The sequence below is a fragment of the Asterias amurensis genome, chromosome 13 (assembly GCF_032118995.1).
Source record: "Asterias amurensis chromosome 13, ASM3211899v1".
Classification (NCBI taxonomy): domain Eukaryota; kingdom Metazoa; phylum Echinodermata; class Asteroidea; order Forcipulatida; family Asteriidae; genus Asterias; species Asterias amurensis.
In genome coordinates, this window is record NC_092660.1 from 21,094,914 (window position 1) to 21,118,599 (window position 23,686).

Sequence of the window (23,686 nt, forward strand, 5' to 3'; positions counted from 1 at the left end):
TCCAATCGATTGAAGTACAAACTAAAAGTATTTATTAAATCGGAAACAGTGGTATAAAACAAAACACAAAAATGAAACGTGTTCTGTTTCATGGAATATGGACAATATTTTGGTGAGTTTTCTCGGCGGTTTGTATCAATATTTTGTTTGTTTAAAAAAATAATTTCGAGTCGTGTTCATGTTTGTTTTAAGTGCCCATATCCTCCTAACGGTAAAACTGTTACCGCGTTCGATTGAGCCATTTGTATCATCCAGGGCATGGGGCACTCAGTATATCGGCATACTCGGTGCGTGAATCTGATGAATAAAACCGGATGTTAGAGCAACGGGGTCGCGTCTACTTTGACCTCTTAAAACCGAAGATAAACCGGATCGGGTTTAACTCTGTGCTGTCTGAACGCAATGGGTTTTTATTTTTACGACCACCCCCCGCTGCTCGTAAAAGTTAGACCGGTTCGGGTCTAAGTTAGTACGCTGTCTGAACATACCCCATGATGTCAACATGGCGACAGTGCGTCAGAATATAGATTGCTTTTTGTATTCACAATTCTATAAACTTCTCTTTACAGATGTTCACATCCTGTCATTTGTTAAGAATTTGGCAATAAACATGTCTGGGAAGCTACCGGAACGGCGTCGTATCCTTGATTTATGCTGCCATTACATCGCTCATCACCATTCAACTGATCCGGCGATGACATGTTATTAAGATTGTCAAACCAACACTGCTGTTCATTTTGCTGCTCATTTTGGAAGACACTATCCAAGCGAGAGTAGGCTCAGAGCCCGGCATAAGAAACGTTCAATAACCATGGGTGATGTGAGCTTAGATGGTGGAGATCTTGGCACCAACCCGGAGCAGAGCTTCAGTTTGTACAGCAGTTTAGGATCAGGGTGTGATACTTGTAACTCAAGTGATTATGGCTATTACCAAAAAGGAATAGACTGGACAATAATGGCGCCAGCTACGGCAGCTTTCACTATTATATTCCTCATTGGTTTGTCCGGTAACACCATGGTTATTTTCGCCATCCACCGCTGCCGTCGCCTGCATACGGTAACCAGCCTCCTCTTGGGGAACCTTGCCGTGGCCGACCTCCTTCTCGTCTTGTTTCTTATCCCAATGAAGATGGTGGTCGATGTCCTAGATCACTGGCCCTTTGGAGAAGTCCTATGCCGAGTTGTACCTTACCTCAACATCGTGTCACCAACATGCTCTATCTACACTTTGACGGTTATTGCACTTGAAAGGTAATAGCACCACTCTTTTTCATAAAGTACTGGCTTGGTGGTTAGTTGGGCCTTTCATAGGCTCCAGTATAAGGCTTCGATGGGGCTTCGGTGCTTCGGTGAGACCCCGGGTGAGACTCTGGATGAGACCCTAGGTGAGACTCCGGTCGAGACCCCAAGTGGGGATCTGGTCGAGACCCCGAGTGGGGATGCGGTCGAGACCCCGGTTAAGACTTCGGGCGGGTGAGACTCGTTGTAAGGCTCTGGGTGGGGAACCGTAAGTACACTTACACTGTTCTTATTAAGCCGAAGTTGCGGAAATCGTACCATAGCTACGGTTTCGAAGGTAGTCTGATAAAGCCCGTTCAACAAATGGTCAATGGATCCGCCTCAAAAATACCTCTAGATAATGACTTTAAAGGCAGTGGACACTATTGGTAATTACTCAAAATATTTATTAGCATAAAACCTTTCTTGGTGACGAGTAATGGGGAGAGGTTGACGGTATAAAACAATGTGAGAAACGGCTCCCTCTGAAGGGCCATAGTTTTCGAGAAAGAAGTAATTTTCCACGAATTTGATTTCGAGACCTCAGATTTAGAACTTGAGGTCTCGAAATCAACCATCTAAACGCACACAACTTCGTGTGACAAGGTTGCTTTTTTCTTTCATTATTATCTCGCAAGTTCGATGACCGATTGAGCTCAAATTTTCACAGGTTTGTTATTTTATGCATATGTTGAGATACACCAACTGTGAAGGCTAGTCTTTGATATTTACCAATAGTGTCCACTGCCTTTAAAATAGGCCATTGCTCTATCCACTATAAAAATCAATGATAACAAGTCACTTTATCAGTGTCGCGTGATTTTAACTGGGTCAGATTATGGTCAAATTAAGGTCATCGGACCATGGATCACTTCCGGATGAATTTTACGCGATATCCATTGCTGGTTTCGTAGCTAGGTTACTGGGTCGAATCGAGATATTCGTAGAGAAGCAGCGCTTCTAAGATTTCACTCTTGCGTAGACTTGACCGCTGGCAACCCTGTCTGGACGCTGCAATGACATGAATTATGAAGCAATGTTTGTACGCACCATTACAGGAGAGCGGGCCCAAGCCTGGGTTGGGTTACTGTAAAGATATTGCGTTTCTGAGTCAATGACAAGGATGGCTGTGAAACAAGTGCACTGATTTGCAGAAATATAGCAGCGATCAATAGGCACCGAGAAAGTAGTAGAAGGCTTGTGAGAAATGAATATCTGTTGAGAGCCGTTAAACATTGCTTTTGGGGGTCTACACTGGGACACAACATCAAATGACATTGATTCAGTCGTACCGGAATAGCAGTCCACACACCCTCCGTATATACCTCTCCTTTTATTAAAAACAATTGATTTGCGTTGAAAGAAATAATATGAAGAAACAGAAAGTGCAACTAACGTTTGAAGTCTGTAGAGAATAATGGTGCACACAAGTTGTGTTCATTAAGGTTTTAAGGCATAGCTGTCATTTAATCTGTTTGTGGCGTGTGTGTAGTATACATTTTGGGATTGTACTAGATCGAACGGGGTGGATTTAATGACGGGAAATATAGCAAACACATTTCGAAATAACAGGATGGGACAAATTCCATGGTGACCCTTCCCCTCCATCTAATTTCAGTTTACCTCCTTTTTAACCTGGTTCAAAGCTCAATTCATTAATTAAAAAAAGAGCAGTTTTAAATTTGGTTGAGTTCGGTGTGCAAACTCATCATGTCTATTTGTATTGACTTAATGGCGCGACAGTTAAACCCGCTTAAATTAGAACAAAATAAAGCCTCAATCACCGACGTGACTTTCCACCCTAGTTTCATCGTCACAGTCGTATCCATTCGCTCCTGAATCACGAGTATGCATCAATTATTGTGATGTGAGAGTATGGAAGTCAAGGGGTGTAAGAAAAACAGGTTCTATTCTCTGAAGTGTCTTAACAAGAGAGGGGAAGACGAGTGACGGGTTCTACTTTCGCAACAAGAGGTTGAGAAAGGGATTGAGACCATCTTAAAGTGTTGAAGCAATAATGGTGTGGGTTCAACTGGTTCTTTAGGGTACAAACTCGACGCTAATCACCTATTATATAAGTTAGTATTTGGGTCCAGACTACATTCGGGTACAGGATAGTTGCGACACGAGAGTTGGGGTTATTTCGGGATACAGTCGAGAGGTAATGATCAAGGCTTCAAGTAGCCCATGGGTGCTACATTTAGGCCTGGGATATATGTAGCAACAACAGCAACAATAACAACAACAACAAAAGCAGCAGCATTATCACCAAAGCATCAGTACTCCTTGAAGTGATCTTCAATGATTATGTTATCACAAATGATAATTGGATTTGAGGCATTGCATCAATGTATATTCTGGACGATGACTAGAGCAAGCTAGTCGAAACGTTGAGACCAATTCAAAACTGACTCCGCGGCAGTACAGTTAATTACGATCCTATATAAGCTAAAGTAGTAGTCCAGTCTATTTTCTATACCATCCGCCCTAGTTAAAAGGAGGACAGTTCTTTTCAGAACTAAGAAGTCTCCCGAACCTCCGATTATCTACTCCGCGGCAGTAGAATAAAGCAAGACAGTTCTCGAAGAACAACTCTACCTGGCAAGTAGGTACACACATGGTGTTACCGCAAACCTATATACAACAAATGATGTTTAACATTCGTCTCAGAATAACAACCATGTTGTCTTCATAACGGTTTGTGAATGTGACGATGAATCGCTTTTTCAATTAAAGTAGAACCACGAGCAAAGGGACGTGACGAGTTGTTTTGAACATTAATTGTGGACGAATATTAATTGCTGGATCTGGATTCTGTGATAGGCTCTGCATGGACCAGGTATGGATCTATTCAGCAGGGTAAGCTCTGCTCAACACACACGAGTAGCAGCTGCTAGCCCAAACCCGAAGGCGGTAAATCATCAGTCATTAGGGTAAAAGTTGAATGTTTAAACATTGAAGCGCGATGGACGAAACGGAACCTAACGGAAATCACGTCCTTAGCCTTGTCTGTAACGGCACGGGAAGCCTGCCCCAAAGATGGCAGGAAAAATAAATGAACGACCATTCGCAGACTGAAATCATTGAATCGTAGTTTAATGTAAATTTTTGCAAAAGGGAAAGGACTCAACTCGTTTATACAAGTGTCAAAAATGTGTTCAAACGTTTTCTGTGTAAGAGTAATCTAGTGGTAGCTAATTGTTGGTTGGTAAATTGCTTTGTTAGTAAAAACGTCAATAATTACGTACGCTGGATTTGAAGATGATCTGGTTTGAAGATTTGGGGTCAAAATAAAAATGGAATTCTTGCTATAAAGATTGATACTGCCCTGCCAGGCAGTGCAAATAACGATTTAAACCACTTGGAATGAAATTGGTTTACCCAAGATAAGACAAATAGAACGCTACAAGCATTGTAACATGGACAGTTATAGGACCATTATCGTATTAGGTTAAACGACTCATCCATCAATGAAAAGCTGATTTTATAAATACGTCCCTTCCAGCCGTTTCTGTCATGAGTTGTAAAAAAGCCAAATTAAAGAACGGTCTATTGCTCAACAAATCACGTAGCATCTACACGTCACTGCTGAGCGACACTCTTGAAGTTCTGCTCAGAAATTATGGATAAGTCATTAGTGAACATTCGCTAGACCATCCTCTAGTGACAAACCCATCACGTCCAATTTGTCTCCAATTTGTGTCCGTTGAGAAACTACAAGCCTTTTCTCGTGGCTAGCAGATGGTTTTCCGTTCTGACTTGTAGTATTTGTGACGCGTGCGGTCTCTTGAACGGGTAGACCCGATGCTTATGATTGACAAATCGACCCCATTTCCCCCTTTCATTTGTATTTTTTAGAAAGATTGAGAGCACTTGCTTGTTAGGTTTGACCTGCTTCTAGCCAAGCAAATCGGATGTTTTATGGGAATTACAGTTGCGTATTGTTGTTTGAGCGTTTGAATTTGTTTTACATTTGTGTCAAACTAGCCTCCTTTGAGATCAAACAAAATGCACCGAATTCAAATTTATGTTGCTTTACACGTTACAGACACACAGCTTGTTCATCTCACGAAGCAATGCAGCCTTAACTGTAGCTTGTTCATCTCACAAAGCATGCCTCCTTACTAATGGCGTCCATTAATACACCTGTATTATCATGCAAAATTGTTTAATGATTAGTGTATACCTCTAATGCATTTGAAGTTCCGCAGTTAGGATTATTTTTCTTGTAATCTTTGACGTGAGAGGGGGTGGGGACGTAAAGCATCAGATGGGTGGAAAATCAACGTAATCAGCGGCAATTTGCCAACGGAGCCCCCTATCGCCCCAAAGCAATGTTATGGTGACCATAGCTGTTTTAATTTGGATGCTAAAAATAACACAAAATGTCAATCACCTTGAGTTGCGATTCAAGACGGTGTCCGGGGAAATATTCAACGAAACTTTCAACGAAAACTAGCCATGCGTAGGCCTAAAATGTATTGTTATTGAGCACAAACAAGTTTCCAACAGACTTGTTATGTTTTGAAGCTTTGGATATGCGGACATCATTTCCCCAAATATGAGTTAATTTTAAGCAGTAACAATGCATTTAACGGATTGCTTAAGCCGACTTTGCATTAGTAAGGTTTATAATTATTGTTCATTTCTAATCAGACATCAGCCGCTATGTTTAAGCAGGACACCAAACGCAAACGAGTTACCTTTTCTGTACAGACAAGACAATGTATTTTAGCTGTTTCTGTTCATCTAGTGTGTGCGCTGTATGAAATTTAGACATGCCAATTGGACATGGCATGATGAGTTATGAAGAACGAACCGGCACAAGCAAACCATCATTGTTGAACATGTGCATAATCAACTTCCATCGGCACCAAACTATTCTGAGCCCAAACTCGGTCATCTCTCCACACCAAGAAGGAAAATCTGTTGAGCTTGTGAAAAGTGTTACCTACTGCAGTCTGAGCTTACTTTGTTTCGAGGGAAAGTCCAGCAAAGGTTTTTGATAATATTTTGCGTAGGTTTGAATTATTGAGAATGTATTTAAGATCGATGTGCCTAGGGTGCGGTTACTCTAAGCCTGTTGGGACCAAGATGCAGATCAACCTTTAGTGATTAAGATCTGTATAGAAAAACGTCTTCTTCTGCCCCTCAAGAGGGTATGGAATAGTACATGGACATAATAGTGTTTTGAAACCATACACAACCAATAAAACATTGATCGTATGAATCTTAGGGTCATTGACTGCGATTAGTTAAAACCAAGGCGGATGTTTTTGGTCAAGGTGATGAGGTAATTTAGTCTGGGTTAAAGCCATTGGACCCTTTCGATACAGAAACAAACAAAAACAGTTCACAGATTTACAAATAATTTACAGGGTTTACAGAAGGTAATGGTGAAAGACTTATCTTGAAATATTAGTCCATGAAATGCTTTACTTTTTGAGAAAAAGGTTAAACAATATAAATTCTCGTTAGCGAGAATTACGGATTTATTAAACACATGTCATGACACGGCGAAACGCGCGGAAACAACAGTGGGTTTTCCCGTTTTTTTCTCCCGACTCCGATGACCGATTGAGCCTAAATTTTCACAGGTTTGTTGTTTTATATATAAGTTGTGATACACGAAGTGTGGGACTTGGACAATACTGTTTACCGAAAGTGTATAATGGCTTTAAAGCGGTTAAACAAGATTTATATAATTTGATGTTTGAATTCACTTGGAAAACAGTTTTGGACTTGGTTAAGATTTGTTAGGTTATACGTCTTCTTGTTCACAATGGTTTAAGGTACATTTTGCTACCTTTTTGCTGCTTAAGGGTTCGCATATTAATAGCACTTCAAATAAGGGTCTCTTAGCACTTCATAAAAGGGTCTCATACTAATAGCATTTTATAAAAGGGTCTCTTACTAATAGCACTCATATAAGGGTCTTTTAGCGCTTCATAAAAGGGTCTCATCTATTAGCACTTCATAAAAGGGTCTCATACTAATAGCACTTTATAAAAGGGTCTCATTCTAATATCACTTCATAATAGGGTCTCGTACTAATAGTACTTCATAAAAGGGTCTCACTACTAATAGCACTCCATAAAAGGGTCTCATTCTAGGAGCACTTCATAAAAAGGGTCTCATACTTATAGCACTTCATAAAAGGGTCTCATACTAATATCACTTCATAAAAGGGTCTCATACTAATAGCACTTCATAAAAGGGTCTCATTCTAATAGCACTTCATAAAAGGGTCTTATTCTAATAGCACTTCATAAAAAGGTCTCATAGTTATAGCACTTCATAAAAGGGTCTCACACTAATATCACTTCATCCGGGTCTCATACTTATAGCACTTCTTGAAAGGGTCTCATACTAATATCACTTTATAAAAGGGTCTCACTACCAATATCACTTCATAAAAGGGTCTCACTACTAATAGCACTTCATACAAGGGTCTCATACTTGTAGCACTTCATAAAAGGGTCTCATACTAATAACACTTTATAAAAGGGTCTCATACTTAGCACTTCATAAAAGGGTCTCATACTAATAGCACTTCATAAAAGGGTCTCATACTAATAGCACTTCATACAAGGGTCTCATACTAATACCACTTCATGACAGGGTCTCATACTTGTAGCACTTCATAAAAGGGTCTCATACTAATAACACTTTATAAAAGGGTCTCATACTTAGCACTTCATAAAAGGGTCTCATACTAATAGCACTTCATAAAAGGGTCTCATACTAATAGCACTTTATAAAAGGGTCTCATACTTATAGCACTCACATAAGGGTCTTCTAATAATAGCACTTCATAAAAGGGTCTCATACTTATATCTCTTCATAAAAGGGTCTCATACTAATAGCACTTCATAAAAGGGTCTCATACTAATATCACTTCATAAAAGGGTCTCATACTAATAGCACTTCATAAAAGGGTCTCATTCTAATAGCACCTCATAAAAGGGTCTTATTCTAATAGCACTTCATAAAAAGGTCTCATAGTTATAGCACTTCATAAAAGGGTCTCATACTAATATCACTTCATCCGGGTCTCATACTTATAGCACTTCTTAAAAGGGTCTCATACTAATATCACTTTATAAAAGGGTCTCAAACTAATAGCACTTCATAAAAGGGTCTCATACTTATAGCACTTCATAAAAGGGTCTCATACTAATAGCACTTCATAAAAGGGTCTCATACTAATAGCACTTTATAAAAAGGTTTCATACTTATAGCACTTCATAAAAGGGTCTCATACTAATAGCACTTTGCAAAAGGGTCTCATTCTAATAGCACTTCATACAAGGGTCTCATACTAATACCACTTCATGACAGGGTCTCATACTACTAGCACTTCATAAGTGGGTGTCATACTAAAAGCACTTCAGAAAAGGGTCTCATACTTATAGCACTCCATAAAAGGGTCTCATATTCAAAACCCTTCATAAAAGGGTCTCATACTAATAGCACTTCATAAGTGGGTCTCATACTTATAGCACTTCATAAAAGGGTCTCATACTAATAGCACTTTATGAAAGGGTCTGATACTTATAGCACTTTATAAAAGGGTCTCATACTTATAGCACTTCATAAAAGGGTCTCATACTAATAGCACTTTATAAAAGGGTCTCATACTTAGCACTTCATAAAAGGGTCTCATACTAATAGCACTTCATAAAAGGGTCTCATACTAATAGCACTTTATAAAAGGGTATCATACTTAAAGCACTCACATAAGGGTCTTCTAATAATAGCACTTCATAAAAGGGTCTAATACTTATATCTCTTCATAAAAGGGTCTCATACTAATAGCTCTTCATAAAAGGGTCTCATACTAACAGCACTCACTCATATAAGGGTATCATACTAATAGCACTTCATAAAAGGGTCTCATACTAATAGTACTTTATAAAAGGGTCTCATACTTATAGACCTTCATACAAGATTCTCATACTAAAAGCACTTCATAAAAGGGTCTCATACTATTAGCACTTCAGAAAAGGGTCTCATACTATTAACACTTCATAAAAGGGTCTCATTCTAATAGCACTTCATACAAGGTTCTCATACTAAAAGCACTTCATAAAAGGGTCTCATACTAAAAGCACTTCATAAAAGGGTCTCATACTTAGCACTTCATAAAAGGTCTCATACTATTAAAATAGCACAACATAAAAAGGTCTCATCACTTCATGTCCTAAAATCACTGAGTGAATATCAGCGCTATGCAAGAAGGGTGCGGTTAATACATAGTGTAAACCAACTCATTATCATTAATATCATACGGTAATCGTGGTTATCATTTTATCAATGTATACAGCTACGTTTGGTCAAAATATGTTTCTTAAATCTAGGTTGTGTTTATCATTTTGTTGATGCAAATTGTACAATAAAGTTATTCATGGGAAGTTGCCCAGCAAATATTGGCAAGTGACTCTTACATGTATGTTCCAAAAAAATGATAAAATTATTGCCAACGTTGCCGATTTATGTATGTTTTTAGTGCATACGTAGTCAGGGTTTGATGCTTTGCCAAGACGTGTGTATGTAGTATGCGGTTGTTTCTTGCCTTCTTCCTTTTTGCTCATAATTTTTTCCTTTCTCAAAATTCCTTGCCTCTGAGCTGGTCATGTAGAAGAATTGTTACATTTACAGCTCAACCAGTAAATTCGAAAATTGGAATTGAACAACCGTGTAATACTTAAGAGGGTTTATATCATTGTAATTAGATAAAGGTATTGCGTGGATGACCTCGGCCACATCATAGTCAAGGGTTAAACAGACACGATGGCAAAGGATCAATCGTTTTCACCAACGAACTGGGTAAAAAAAGTACAGTTCTCTGAAAAGTTATTACCACCACTCTAGTTTCTTCAAAGTTTAACCATTACTTTTAACCCATGTCGCTTTTTTCGTATGGTTAGTTATAGCTAGAGACCGTGTACTGTTAAAATTACTTACGCTTAAACCTTAAAAGTACAAACAACTTAAAAAAACAAAACAAAACCCAATGTTTTACCGACATGTATTCATACTTTGGAGTATTAGCATGACCTTTCGACTCTAGCAGATCTTTTTGCAAATGCTATAAATACCGAAGTATATTTTTTCTTCAAAAGTTAAAGATTGGTTCATCAGATCGTATTGACTAATTTGTGTATGCCGCCATAATTGAACATGGAATTTTCGTGTAACGCAATGTGGACATACTTGGTTGATTTGTTTCTTAAGATTAATTTCCATTTGATTGTTCGTTTGTTTGTAAAAATGTTAGATATTAGTTAAAATTTAGCATAACATTATATAGTTCATTTCGATTCGTGGCACGTATGAGTCAGAAAATAAAAAACAACCAAAAGCAAGATTTGCATTCAGTAAGATAACTTGAAAAGATTGACATAATAATGTTATAAAAAATTACTTCTTAGATCTCCAAAACTATGAATCATTATGTACGCTGATAAAAATGACTAAGCATTTTTTATAATGAACTGGGGAGAACAGAATCGTAGAGGCATTATCATTTAGTTGTTGTTGGTCGCGAAGAAACACATTTATAAAAAAAAATTATCACATGTTGAGATTGACAATTTGTTGTATTGCCGTCATGAAACTGAATGTTTTTAACTTAACAGATGTGTCACTTTGGCAACATGTTTAAGGCAGTGGACACACTATTGGTAATTACTCAAAATAATTATTAGCACAAAACCTTTCTTAGTAATGAGTAATGGGGAGAGGTTGACGGTATAAAACATTGTGAGAAACGGCTCCCTCTGAAGTGCCATAGTTTTCGAGAAAGAAGTAATTTTCCACGAATTTGATTTCGATACCTCAAATTTAGAACTTGAGGTCTCGAAATCAACCATCTAAACGCATACAACTTCGTGTGACAAGGTTTTTTTTTTCATTATTATCTCGCAAGTTCGATGAATGGTTGAGCTCAAGTTTTCACAGGTTTGTTATTTTATGCATATTTTGAGGTACACCAACTGTGAAGGCTAGTCTTTGACAATTACCAACAGTGTCCACTGCCTTTAAGAGCCACATTGACGATGTTTAAAAGTAACCACCCATGAACAAGTGGTAGTGACGTAATAAAGTAGCTCATTATCTACAACGCTCGAATGAAAACTCAATTGAATCACTTCAACTTGATCACCGTCATTATGTGGGCGCTACTCTGCAACAATCTCAAACACGCTACAAATATAACAGATGGACGAAAAAACACTAATTGTTGAGATCTTTAAAGTCACCTGGAAGTGGTATTTTTTTTAAATAAAGCTTTTGTCAATAAAATGTGTGTTTTTATGAGAGGAATGTGAATAAAAAATTAACTAAGGTTTAAAAATCTTAGTTTTGATTGTATTTACAAATTTACGAGTAGGCCCCGACCCGAGAGGGCGCTGTTCGTGACGTATTTCAAGGCGCGATATTTGGAGAGAAAATTTGTAGTCGGGCCCCCGTACATTACGTCTGGGAACATGGCACATCAAAACAAATTTAGACACGATTTTACACACATACGTACATTGAAACTTGAACATGTTGAACGCCTAGTGGTTTTTACAAAAGCTATTGCTGCTATTTTTATTTAACTATGCGACTTTTTAGTGACCAAATGGGTTGTAAGATGTGGGTCTGCCTACGTATTATTATAGAAATACGGCCACGGAGCAGACTGCACGCACGCACTATGGCTGCTGTATAATGGGCGGACGGTCACATAGGACCTGCACGCACGGTGAATCGCATGCGGTACCAACAAAAAATCGTGTCACTTGGCAAAAGCTAAAAACATACCCTCAAAGTTCAAACTTACCCGAATTTTTTCACGTTTAGCAAATGCTCCTCTGAGTTCGTCACGTCTTTCAGATACCTTCCTCGACTTCCCACTAGCTAGAAAAATTGTTGGGACGGCGTCGTGTTTAAGAATGGCTCTTCTTGTCATGTCAAATGAGTTGTGTATCCAGGATTCGAAGCACGACTGCTCTAAGTGTTCGCTGCAGCGCTGAAAAAGACGTCGGACCGGACCACTTTGCTCTAGTTAATCTGACTTTCACAGCCCACAACCGCCTATACTTGGGATCTGCAGGATCAGGAAACAGATGAAGACTGACCCCATCTTTAGTTGTTTTGCTGCATCCAGCAGCAATACACCTGGTCGGCATTGCCGGAAAAATGCCAGAAAAAAAACCTTTTTCGCAGCGTACAAACTCACGTCTTAGAATTACATGTACTTTTGCACGTGTGTTTGTCTACGCATCGAGGGGGTCTATGTTTGATCGAGGCAAAGTCTTCCTTTTCCTACGTCACAAAAGGGGTAGGCGGAGTCAACCCCAGTCACTTAATTAATTTTTTTAACATATAAATCGTGACAAACAGTTACTCAAAAAATTGTTTTATTGTTAATAAACATATACTCTTATGTTTAAAAGAAAAGAAAATCCTATTTCCAGGTGCCTTTAAACTACTACTTACCACTTATACTAATGACATCGAAGCGTACTTGCTCCAGACTCGTAAACACTCCTGTTTAAAGACTCAATCTCGTCTGGTTAAACCAATTAATGTTGTTTACAGTCACATAGAAACAGTTAAATAAGTTGAAGTTTGAACACAAATGGTGGTCTCTGAGTGAGTGGAGTATGAATGGATTGGTTTGATTCAACAGACTACAGCCATCACTGCAATCCTGAACGTGGAGTCCAACACGAGATGCTCAGACGTACAGTAAAACTTAGAGATCACTGATCGTCTACAATTAAAGACAGGATGACTGAGGCAATGTTCAAGAGTGAGGGAGGAGGGGAGGGGAGAACAACATCTACGGAGTGGCATTTAAGGCGTAACTACCCCCCCCCCCACCAAGTCTCCATGCAGGAAATGCCGCTACTGTATTACATGCATTAATTTTGCAGATAAAAATGATGACCGCACGTGCCGTTTCCTCAGGTTGCTTTGGGGCTGGTTGCTTGCCCAGATAAGTGCCAGATTACGTCAGGAGTAGACAGTCACTCACTGCCCATGGACTCGGGTCATACTAGTCTCTAATTATAGAATGTGTACATTCACTTTTCTCTTTTAGGATGAACAAGATAAAACGTAGGAATATATTTAATTTATATGCAACGGTTTCTGTTGATTAATGTTCAAGTTTACAATGGTATGAGTAAATGGAAAAGTTTTATTCACATGGCATGAAAGCGTAAATACTGTAATCGATAAATCAACCTTTGTTGGACACAGAATGTCAACGATGTCCGAATTGATTTAGGTGAGGCCTTTGGGCATGAGGTTGCCATGGATGTTAATGTTCGTTAATCATTCAACGAAATGAATGGATCCTAGGCTTTTAAATACGTGGATGAACTAGGCATAATTTCATAGAGCTGATAAGCCCCAAAATTTGCTAAGCATGAAATGTCTTCCTTGGTAAAACCAGGATTACCAACCAAATTTCAATTTGTTGCATATTCCTTGTTACTGGTATCTAGCTGTTGTTTGCTTATCCTGAAAATCACGTTGAAATTTGGTTGGTAGTCATGTTTTTATCAAGGAAAAAATTTCATGCTAAGACATTTTTTGTGCTTAGCAGCTCTATGAAATTGGGCCCAGCTGTTGAATTTTATGTCGAGCATCTGTACTTTACGTATAGGATAATGCCCGAGGTGCGCGCCATTCTTACCCACGAATGGCGCGTTCACCGAGGGCATTATGCGACTTAACCCACACCTGTGACGTCATGCTATCGTTAAAATCGCTCCATTATTTCGCACGAATGGCGCGATATTGTTTAATTTTTAAGTCAATTGTTTGTATGTATTACGTAAGCTTGTTCACTCCAGTGAACACCACTGGTGGTGTGTGAACAATGGACGAAGACCAACATTTAGGAAATATGCTCGTTCCTTCGATAGTGGCATCATAGATCGGGAGCGAAAGTGGCAGCAGATAAGTGATTTTGTTTCTTGACTTTAAGTAAATTTATACAAGTTAGTGATAGAAACAGACTATCAGATGATGTTGTAGCCGACTTTCTCGGCATTATCTAGGCATTATCCTATACGTAATCCAGATGTTGTGATATCCATGCCTATATCTTGCAATCCGGGTGTTGATCATAGCTCGGAGTATGATGTGCGTTTAAAGGAACACGTTGCCTTGGATCGGACGAGTTGGTCTATTAAAAGCGTTTGAAACCGTTTGTTATGAAATGCATATGGTTAGAAAGATGTTTTAAAAGTAAAATATAATGATCCACACAAGTATCACTCGAAATTGCACGGTTTTCCTTTTACGTCGCGAACTATCACGGTCGGCCATTTATGGGAGTCAAAATTTTGACTCCCATAAATGGCCGACCGTGTTATTAGTCGACAGGGTAAAAAGAAAACCGTGCAATTTCAAGGCATATTTGTGTAGATCATTGTATTATACTTGTACAATATCTTTCTAACCATACATTTTACAACAAACGCTTACAGAACGCTTTTCAAAGGCCAACTCGACAGATCCAAGGCAACGTGTTCCTTTAATGCAGCCTAAACAAATCTGTATAAATCGTCGGTACAAATCGGTATGATACCTGGAGGGTCATGCCACCCCTTTCTCAAAAGCTCATTTCCCGAGTCTGGGAACTACAAATATTGAAGAGCATCAAGTTATGACCAGGGGCAGTGCAGCCAATCGTAGGAGGCATTGCTAATGTGAAGTATCAAGCAGAGAGAGCAAACAGAAGACGTTTTATTCGATGTGACTGATAGAGGATTAACCCTTGGAAATACAGCCGGTTTAAGATTGGATTAAGAGAAGAAAACAAACGCTCATCAGAGAAATGTTTTATCAGTCTTCTGCAGGTTTAACAATAACAACTGTGAGTGTTTAACGGGAGTGCTGGGGTGTTTCTTAATAACAACAATGCGAAAAAAAGACACAGATAGTATTGGATTTTTTTATTTAATTTTTTCATTGTTTTTTTTGGGAGGGATGGTTTTTTTTTTTTTTTTTTGCTTTTGGTTTTTCATTAGTAGTGCGCTTTTCTCATGAAAAATAATAATGCAACTTGTTTTTGTTTTTTTAACAATACGAACATGTACACAGATAGTAAGGTTTGATTGTGGTCTGGTCACAGCCGAATTGCAGCTGGAAAGCTACGGTTGTTTTGCATCACAGACTGTTTAACCAGCTGGAAATGTGCCGGTAATTTGATCCGGTGTGGCGTGTGCTAAGAATATAAGTGAGACACAAAAACCTGTCCTTATCGAACAAACTAATTTATTAAACTAACAACTTATTGGACAAACTAATAATATTGCGAATGATTTCGGACGTCATGACAGTGTATAGAAACATTACATTACATTCAATCACAGTCAAAAATAAACGTTATATAAATTTGGTTTCCGATTGTGCATTAAAATGAAATTATAGAAACCAATAATTTTCCTGGAATTATGAAAGCCTGAAAGCTCTGAACTTAGGGGTTATTTTTTATTCATCGATGACACTTCAGCCACACATCAACAACATTGTTCGTCTATCATCATATCATATCAGGAATATAGGAAAGATTCGCAAGTACTTGGACAAAAGTGACACTGAAAAGGTCATTCACGCATTTGTTACTTCTCGTCTTGACAACGGCAATGCTCTTCTCTACAATCTTCCTAACAACCAGATTTCCCGACTTCAACGGCTCCAAAATACTGCTGCCCGCATTGTGACAATGTCTAGAAAATCCTGTTCTATCACCCTCATTCTGAAACAACTACACTGGCTCCCTATCTCTCAACGAATCATCTTCAAGCTGATGCTCATTGTCCACAAAGCTCTTCATGGCAAGGTGCCCTACTATATTTCTGAACTGCTTCAAGTTTACACTCCATCAAGGAATCTTCGATCAAGTTTCATGCTTTTCCTCATTGAACCCAAGTCTCGACACTCATGGGGTGACAGGTCTTTTTCTTCAGCTGCGCCACGCATCTGGAACTCTCTCCACTTAATCAGATCTTGTCTTTTTACCACAAAATTCAAATCTCTTCTCAAACTTATCTTATTTCTAAGGTTTTCAAGGACTAATTTTGTCGTGTCACTCTGTTTTTTTCTTTTCTGTGCCTTGAACACATAGCAGGGTGGATATGTGCGCTTTACAAATCTTATTGTTATTGTTATTATTTATTATTACTTGCAAAGGAACTTCACCTAAGATTGAGTTTGAAGTAGGATTCGAACCGGGTCTATATGAGAGTGAAGATCAAGTCAAATGCAAACCACGCCTGTGAATTTTAGACAGTTATATTTCAAATGATTTATACAAACCAAACAATTTTTCAGAAGGATAGCCAATTTCCTCGTTTTCTGTTTGTTTGGAAGATGGAAAGCAACGTACAAAGTCTGCAGTGCATCGAAGGTCCCTCCCCCTTTCTGACAAACTGCATGCCGTATAGTTGCATGCTGATTTTGACAATGTTTTAACTATTTTATGAAACCCCTCTCAAATCCCTTAATATAGTCGTACATTGTTATCGTATTACTGTAGGAAAAACAGCACAAACACTGATTTTAATTATATTCTTAGAAATGTTTATATAATAACAACAGCACCGACGTGGCGATAAAAGTTCAATCATATCATACGAGATTGATTATAAAGTTGTCTTATGTTTTGCAAGATCGTATGGTACTGATATTGAATGAATGAAAGGTAAGTGGGGTTCAATGACCAGCTATACTTGTTAATAAGATAAGAGTGGGTGATCCTTTTAAAGGTAGACTTGATGAAATGAAACTCATTAGAGTAAAGGTTTTTTTTAGTGATTGACCGACGAATCCTATGTTGTTTTGAGTCCTGTATTTTGAAGCCAAAGAGTCCGTCATTTGACACACGGTGCCATCGATTTACTAGTAAGAAAGGTCCTCCGTGTATTCTTAAAGTGCTTTCTCCTTCTAATTTGAGACACTTTGGGACAGACTTCCTTATAAGTGATGCAAATATATTGAGGATATATATTCCATCTGTGGCAGGATTAAATGCCTTTAGTCGAGGTTTGTTACTAAGAGAAATATTTCAAAAACGCTGACAAATTTTAATCAGAAGTTTGAATCCGAATCTTATCGATAATTCTCGGCTAGGCGAGGTGTCTGTAGTCATCCTATGATATTGAATTATTTACACCTCATTAATCAATGAGTGCACAAAACGCAACGCGAGTTTATTTGAACTCAAAACAAGACATTCAATTATGATTATAATAATTATACGATGAGGTGTCAATGTACAAGCCTTGCGACAGACAAACTGAACTACTTGTTTTTATTAATATTGTTTTAATTTTATTTTTATTGTTACTGATTTGTTCGTTCGGGCTTTAACAAATCTTACTGAAGAATTAGAACAACAATTATACAAAGAAGTGTTATAAAAAGGGGTTATATTTGTAAAACAGTTTCACTGGTAAAGTGTTTAGGAATTGTCTCAAAAGCAAACTAAAAGAATCTTAAAGAGCAACCACTTAACAAGGAAAAGTATAGTATACAAACATCAACAATACAAACAAAATTTTCATGGAAACAAAATGTACACTCTTATAAAAACATTGTTTTTTTTGACAAATATTCACGAATGTGATATCGTCATCTTTGTCCTAACGTTTTATTTGGGAACCTTCCCATCCACACGAAATGCAAGATTTCCATGGTTTCTAAATTATCGATGCGGGCTCAGTTTTTAATTTATTACATCAGTGATTTTCTGTATCGGTTTGACTAAGTGGTCAAACTGGAACAAGGTAGAAAGAAAAGTCGATTCGAAATGCCGAGAATTTTAATATTATTTGTTCGCTCAAAACCTTTGTCTGTACACTGCTTTTTAAAATCAAGCCTATAGACTTATTGTCGTTGTGTAATGCAGTCAATGCCACAGTATAGCGTGACATTCGTGTTTGTTTGGGGATGGCTTGTGGGTCATTATTAGCAAGTATTATATATCGCTGAAATTCTCATCAGAGGTATAGTTATCAACTATTCGCACATAAGTTGACATTGTCTTGTTGAAATAACCAACTTATCCATCTACTAAAAGCTATTAGCACATTGTAATATCATTATCTTATTTTAAATACAATACCTTTTATCAACGCTGTAGACTTTTGTTAAATTAGTTTGTTTACAGACTAACCCATTAAATTGTCTGCTACGAAGTGGCGACAGGTCTTTAAAGGGTCTATGTAACCTTTGTAGGACAAAAAACACAATGGCCACAGATTTACACTAAACTTACACAGTTTGAAGATAATGATAGTAGAAAGCTTCCCTAAAAATATTACAGGCTGAGGTGCTGTAGTTTTTGGGAAATGAGTAAAACAATGTCATGAAAATAATTTTCGTCTCATGAGACGAAAATTATTTTAATCATTTACAAACGTATTTTCATGACATTGTTTTACTCATTTCTCAAAAACTACAGCACCTCAGTAAGTAATATTTGAAGGGAAGCTTTCCACTATCATTATTTCCAAACCCTGTAAGTTTAATGTAAATCTATGGACATTTTGAAAAGGTACCCAAATCCTTTAAGTAAAAACGGGTATCGACAGATACATTCAACAAATACATAATTTATTTAGTGCAATTTGATGATCAACTTCTAGACTTGACAGAGCCAAAATAAATCGTCTGATTTGAACATAATTACCCGGATATGAAAATGCATCGCCAATGGGTCGTACACAACAGTTTTTCACAGACCAGACCCTTATAAAAACCTAAGAGAAGAGAACGCCTCGGAAGACCCCCCAAATCAGCTGCCCCCCCCCCCCCCCTCCTTCTTAACGGAGAAGCCCTTTCGCTCGATTTCAGTTTTTAACTGGAATTCATCAATCAACATCATGCACCGTTTTCCACGGAAGGGTTTCCAAGCTATGGAGTTTCTTCTTAATGTAATGATGTTTTCGGAGAGAGTCCCGCGGGAGCTGCCAAGAATCACTCGTTGAGGTGCTGGAAATCTAATAAAAAATACGAATTGAATCAAATAAAATGTCGGGTGTTTTATAATCGTGTTATAGGTTCATAGGTTTGTGTGAGACTGCACACAGCACGCCCGTATATACTTCTAAAATTCAATTGATGTTTTACTTTCTTACCAAGTTAGTTTAACCGAGCTATCCATAAAGATTGTGAATATCGGCAAGAATGCTGATCAAAATATTTGTTTTTTATCTCTTTATTGATGGTGTAAAATATCGTTTGGATTTGGAGTGGAAGTAGTAACAATATACGTCCAAATATTGTTAACTGTTAATGTTGTTGAAAATGTTGATAGATGATTTTTATAACAGTTTCTTTCCTTTATTTTGAATCAAAGTCGCTTTGATAAGAGGAATTATGTTTAGTTTTGTTTTCTTATATTATGTTTTTTGATACTTCGCTCAACCTTTGTTATTATACCACACAAACCTAGTCAGCATTCGTCACTAATTCTAAAAATTGCGCAACAATAAGAAACAAATATCGGAACAAGTCAGAACATTAGTAAAATTGAAACAGCAACGATTAATTCAACAATGATGAATACAACCTGACCAACGCAATTGTTGTAACGAGTTCCAGATAAGAATCTAAAACAATGTGAATAATTAAAACCATTACACTTTCTGCACAGAATAAAAATTAAAAGTTCACAGATTTACAAATAACTTAAAGGGTTTACAGAAGGTAATGGTGAAAGACTTCCTTTGAAATATTATTCCACGAAATGCCTTACTTTTTTAGAAAACATTGTTACAATATTATCAATTATCGATATCGAGACTAACTGATTTATTTTAAACACATGGCATGATCACACGGCGAAAAATAATAATGTGCGGAAACAAGGACGGGTTTTCCCGTTATTTTCTCCCGACTCCGATGACTGATTGAGCCAAAACTTTCACAGGTTTGTTATTTTATAAAGTTGTGATACACGAAGTTTGGGCCTTTGGACAATACTGTTTACCGATGTTGACTAATAGGCTACTCTAATTAAGATGAGATTGCATCAACTTGAATGAACGCTGTGAATATTAAAGTCACCTGGAAATAGAATTGTTTTTCTTCAAACCGTAGAGATATGTTTCTGAACAATAAAATACATTTTTGAGTAATTGTTTTTAACGATTTATATGTTGACAAAAATAAATAAAGTTGTATGGGGGATGACGGATCTGCCTACCCCTTTTGTGACGTCAGTCGAGGAAGACTTTGCCTAGATCTAACATCGAACACATGTACGTGCAAGTATATTCAAGTCCTAGTCGTGAGTTTTACGTTTCTAAAAGGGTTTTTTCTTGTATTTTCCGGCAATGTCGAGCAGGTGGATGCAGCAAAACAACTAAACTAAAGATCGGATCATTTTGCAAAAGGGTCCGGTCCGACGTCTTTTCCAGCGCTGTGCATGCAGCAAACACTTCGAGCCGTCGTGCGTCGAGAATCCGGAATACACTACACATTTTGACATGAAGAGAAAAGTTCTTTTCTAAAACATGACGTCATCCTAACAATTGTTCCAGCTAGTGGGGAAGTCGAAGAAGGTACCTGAAAGACGAAACGAACCTAAAGGAGCATTTGCCTAACATGAAAAAAAAAAATCAGGTATTGTTTCAACTTTGAGGGCATGTTTTTAGCTTGCGCCAAGCGTCACTATTTTGTTGGCACTGCATGCGATTCATCGCGCCTCGATTGACGTCACGAACAGCGCCCTCTCGGGTCGGGCTTATTTTCAAATTTGTACCTTAGTTAATTGTTTTTCATATTACACTCATCAAAACACATATTTAAGTGACAAAAGCTTTATTTTGACAAGATATTACTTCCAGGTGACTTTAATGAACAACAAGATGAAGTTTTGCTCTCTTTACCACGTATAGGAAAAAGATTTGTAGACTCGGTTCTTGCCCGATTTAATTGGGGGAATGGAAAAAGTATACAGATCAAAGAGTACCGACATTATGATGTTTACGGATTTTGAAATTGAAATCACTTTAGTCCAGACAAATCCAGGAAGTAAATATAAACGATTTATCTTGAGTAATGCATCATGGAAGTACCAATGGCAAATTAACGACATTGTCTTTCGTTGTTATTGGATTTTGATTTACCATAACAAAAACCGATCGTCCTTTTTTCATTTAGGTGTTTTCTATAGTTTAGTAGATTGAGAAGTGCAGTTTCCGAGTTAAGCAGCGCGTGTGTAGGATTAACATTTAAATACTATTTATAAGTTTGAGGAGAATAAAACATCACCTATTTACATATTAACCAAAAAACATCGATCAGAATAATGGTTCATATCTTTCTGAAAATAGCTGTAGCTGTAATTGAGTCAAAGTAGTAGTTAGGAACGTGACACATGCCACGTCCAACCCAGACAGCCTGCTGACTAGGAATCGTGAAGCACACGTAGTTCATCAACTATCGGGGGTAGATAGCAATGATATCCACGGGGCTGTCAACTGGCTACGCAAAGTGCCGATGGATGATATCAATTAAAAGTGATTTCGGCACCTGCTTTAGTTCTCCCTTTTTCTAGCTGGCTGATTTGTTGAATTCAACACGGTCAAAACGATTATACCTGGGTACATGTTGGTTAACTGGAATGTCGTCCGAGTTAGATTGATTAAATAAAACATTTTGCAAACCAGGTGGCTTTAAAGGGTACGTATACCGCGGGGTCTAAATATGTCGCAACCAATTGATATCAAGAAGTAGTTGGTATGAGTAATTAGTAAAATATCAAAGTTATGGGTGATGTTCGCGCTCCAGTAATGGTTGCGAATAATTAGAATTAAAAAAATCACACAAAAAACACCAAATAGATTTAAAACCATCTTTTAGAGAATTGTTTTTGTATTCGATTCCATTTAGCCATGAGGCGTCAGAGTTGACCGCTAGGAGAAACTAAAGGGAGAGCCACAATTATGTAAACAGAGCTGCCTTTATCCATTCCTGATAAATACTACAAACTTTCGAGTTTTTTATTTTTTTATCACGCATAACTTGGAAGCATGAATAAATGAATAACCACCAGTTGGTTGAACAAAAGTATTGTGATAATTAACAGTGTATGTCTATTACACTTAAATTCAGCTATTATGTGCGCGCATGCGCTGTTTGATTAAGTCATGATCGCAAATATTAAGGTCCGTGCTTTACATCGTTATGGCAGGGGGTCCTGACATTGAAGTTGTGAATAATTTGGCAAGACACCTGACTCACATGGCAATTTGGAAGAGTTTTTTTTTGTTTTTTTTGCCAAACTAAACCTTCAACAGTCTGAGTCTCATAAATGGCTTCGGGCGTGGAGCTTGTGCGCGTACGGGGATACGATTGACTTTTTGACTGAAAATTGAAACGGGCACTATTTCGAGAATACTGGCCTATAAAACCTGTAAATATTTAATTTGATCTCTGCCTGTGATTTTGTAGCCAGATCAGGCTCTCGAACAATTGAGCACAAAATCCCCGTATAACTGATTGCAGCTCAAGTTGTAAAACCATGGTGAAACTCAATACGATATAGCCTCGATTTATAATTGGAATTGACTGTCATGCATCATGCTTATTGTACTAAGATGACAAGTTGATATGATGTGATTATTATAGCGATGGTTAGAGTGAGGGTTATCGACTGGGGTGTGCAGAACCATTTCGCTTTAAATGCATTTTCTAATGTCTCTTTGGAAACTCAAAGGTAAAACATTGGGCTATCTGTAAAAGGTAATGTTATACAAATTGATAGGTCTTGTACCCCGTTTGGAAAAGGCTATAATACAACATAGATGATGCGAACCTACCCAAAACGTTTCTAGTCTGGCATCTAACACTATAGTCACCAGTTGGGGTCTATATTCCAGTTGGGGTATACGTGTACTAAGGGGTGGTGCCACAAGGGGCCAGATGAGACATGGCTGCTCTCTATTATTTGAGGAACAACGGGTTAGGTTGTTTTTAAACAATATGTGTATATTCAAATCATTACAGTGATCCCGCGGTTGCAGGAGACTTGTCACTCCTTTCTGTTTTCAATTCCCTCGGGGACGGTGTAAAGAGTGCACGTCGTGTTGATGCCATGAATTTAACTGCGCTGTTGGTATCAGTAACAAACATGAGCGCGGATACGGGGGTGGGGCTGCGATACATGCCCCCGGGGTAAGTTTGTCAAAGCCGCTAACCCTGTTTAATATTATTTCATCCGTGAGACCAGAAAACTGTTAACTAGACTATACAATTTAACAGTTTATTGAATACAGTAATTTTAAGATTTGCTGTCAGCCAAAAGTGATGACTTGAACGCATTCCTGTCAACGAAATTTTTTGAAATACCCTGCGTGGATACCCTGTAAGCGGGCCCGGACACCCT

General features: G+C 38.0%; 1 protein-coding gene across 1 annotated transcript in view; it reads left to right on the forward strand.

Annotated features, from left to right (window-relative positions):
• The first annotated feature begins 657 nt into the window (after positions 1-657).
• LOC139946091 (QRFP-like peptide receptor) overlaps positions 658-23,686 on the forward strand; it is a 31,772-nt gene continuing 8,743 nt past the window's right edge. Inside the window, exon 1 of the mRNA XM_071943696.1 lies at positions 658-1,251. Within this exon, the coding sequence (XP_071799797.1) occupies positions 812-1,251 (440 nt within the window). The 5' untranslated portion in view covers positions 658-811. The remainder of the gene's footprint in view (positions 1,252-23,686) is intronic.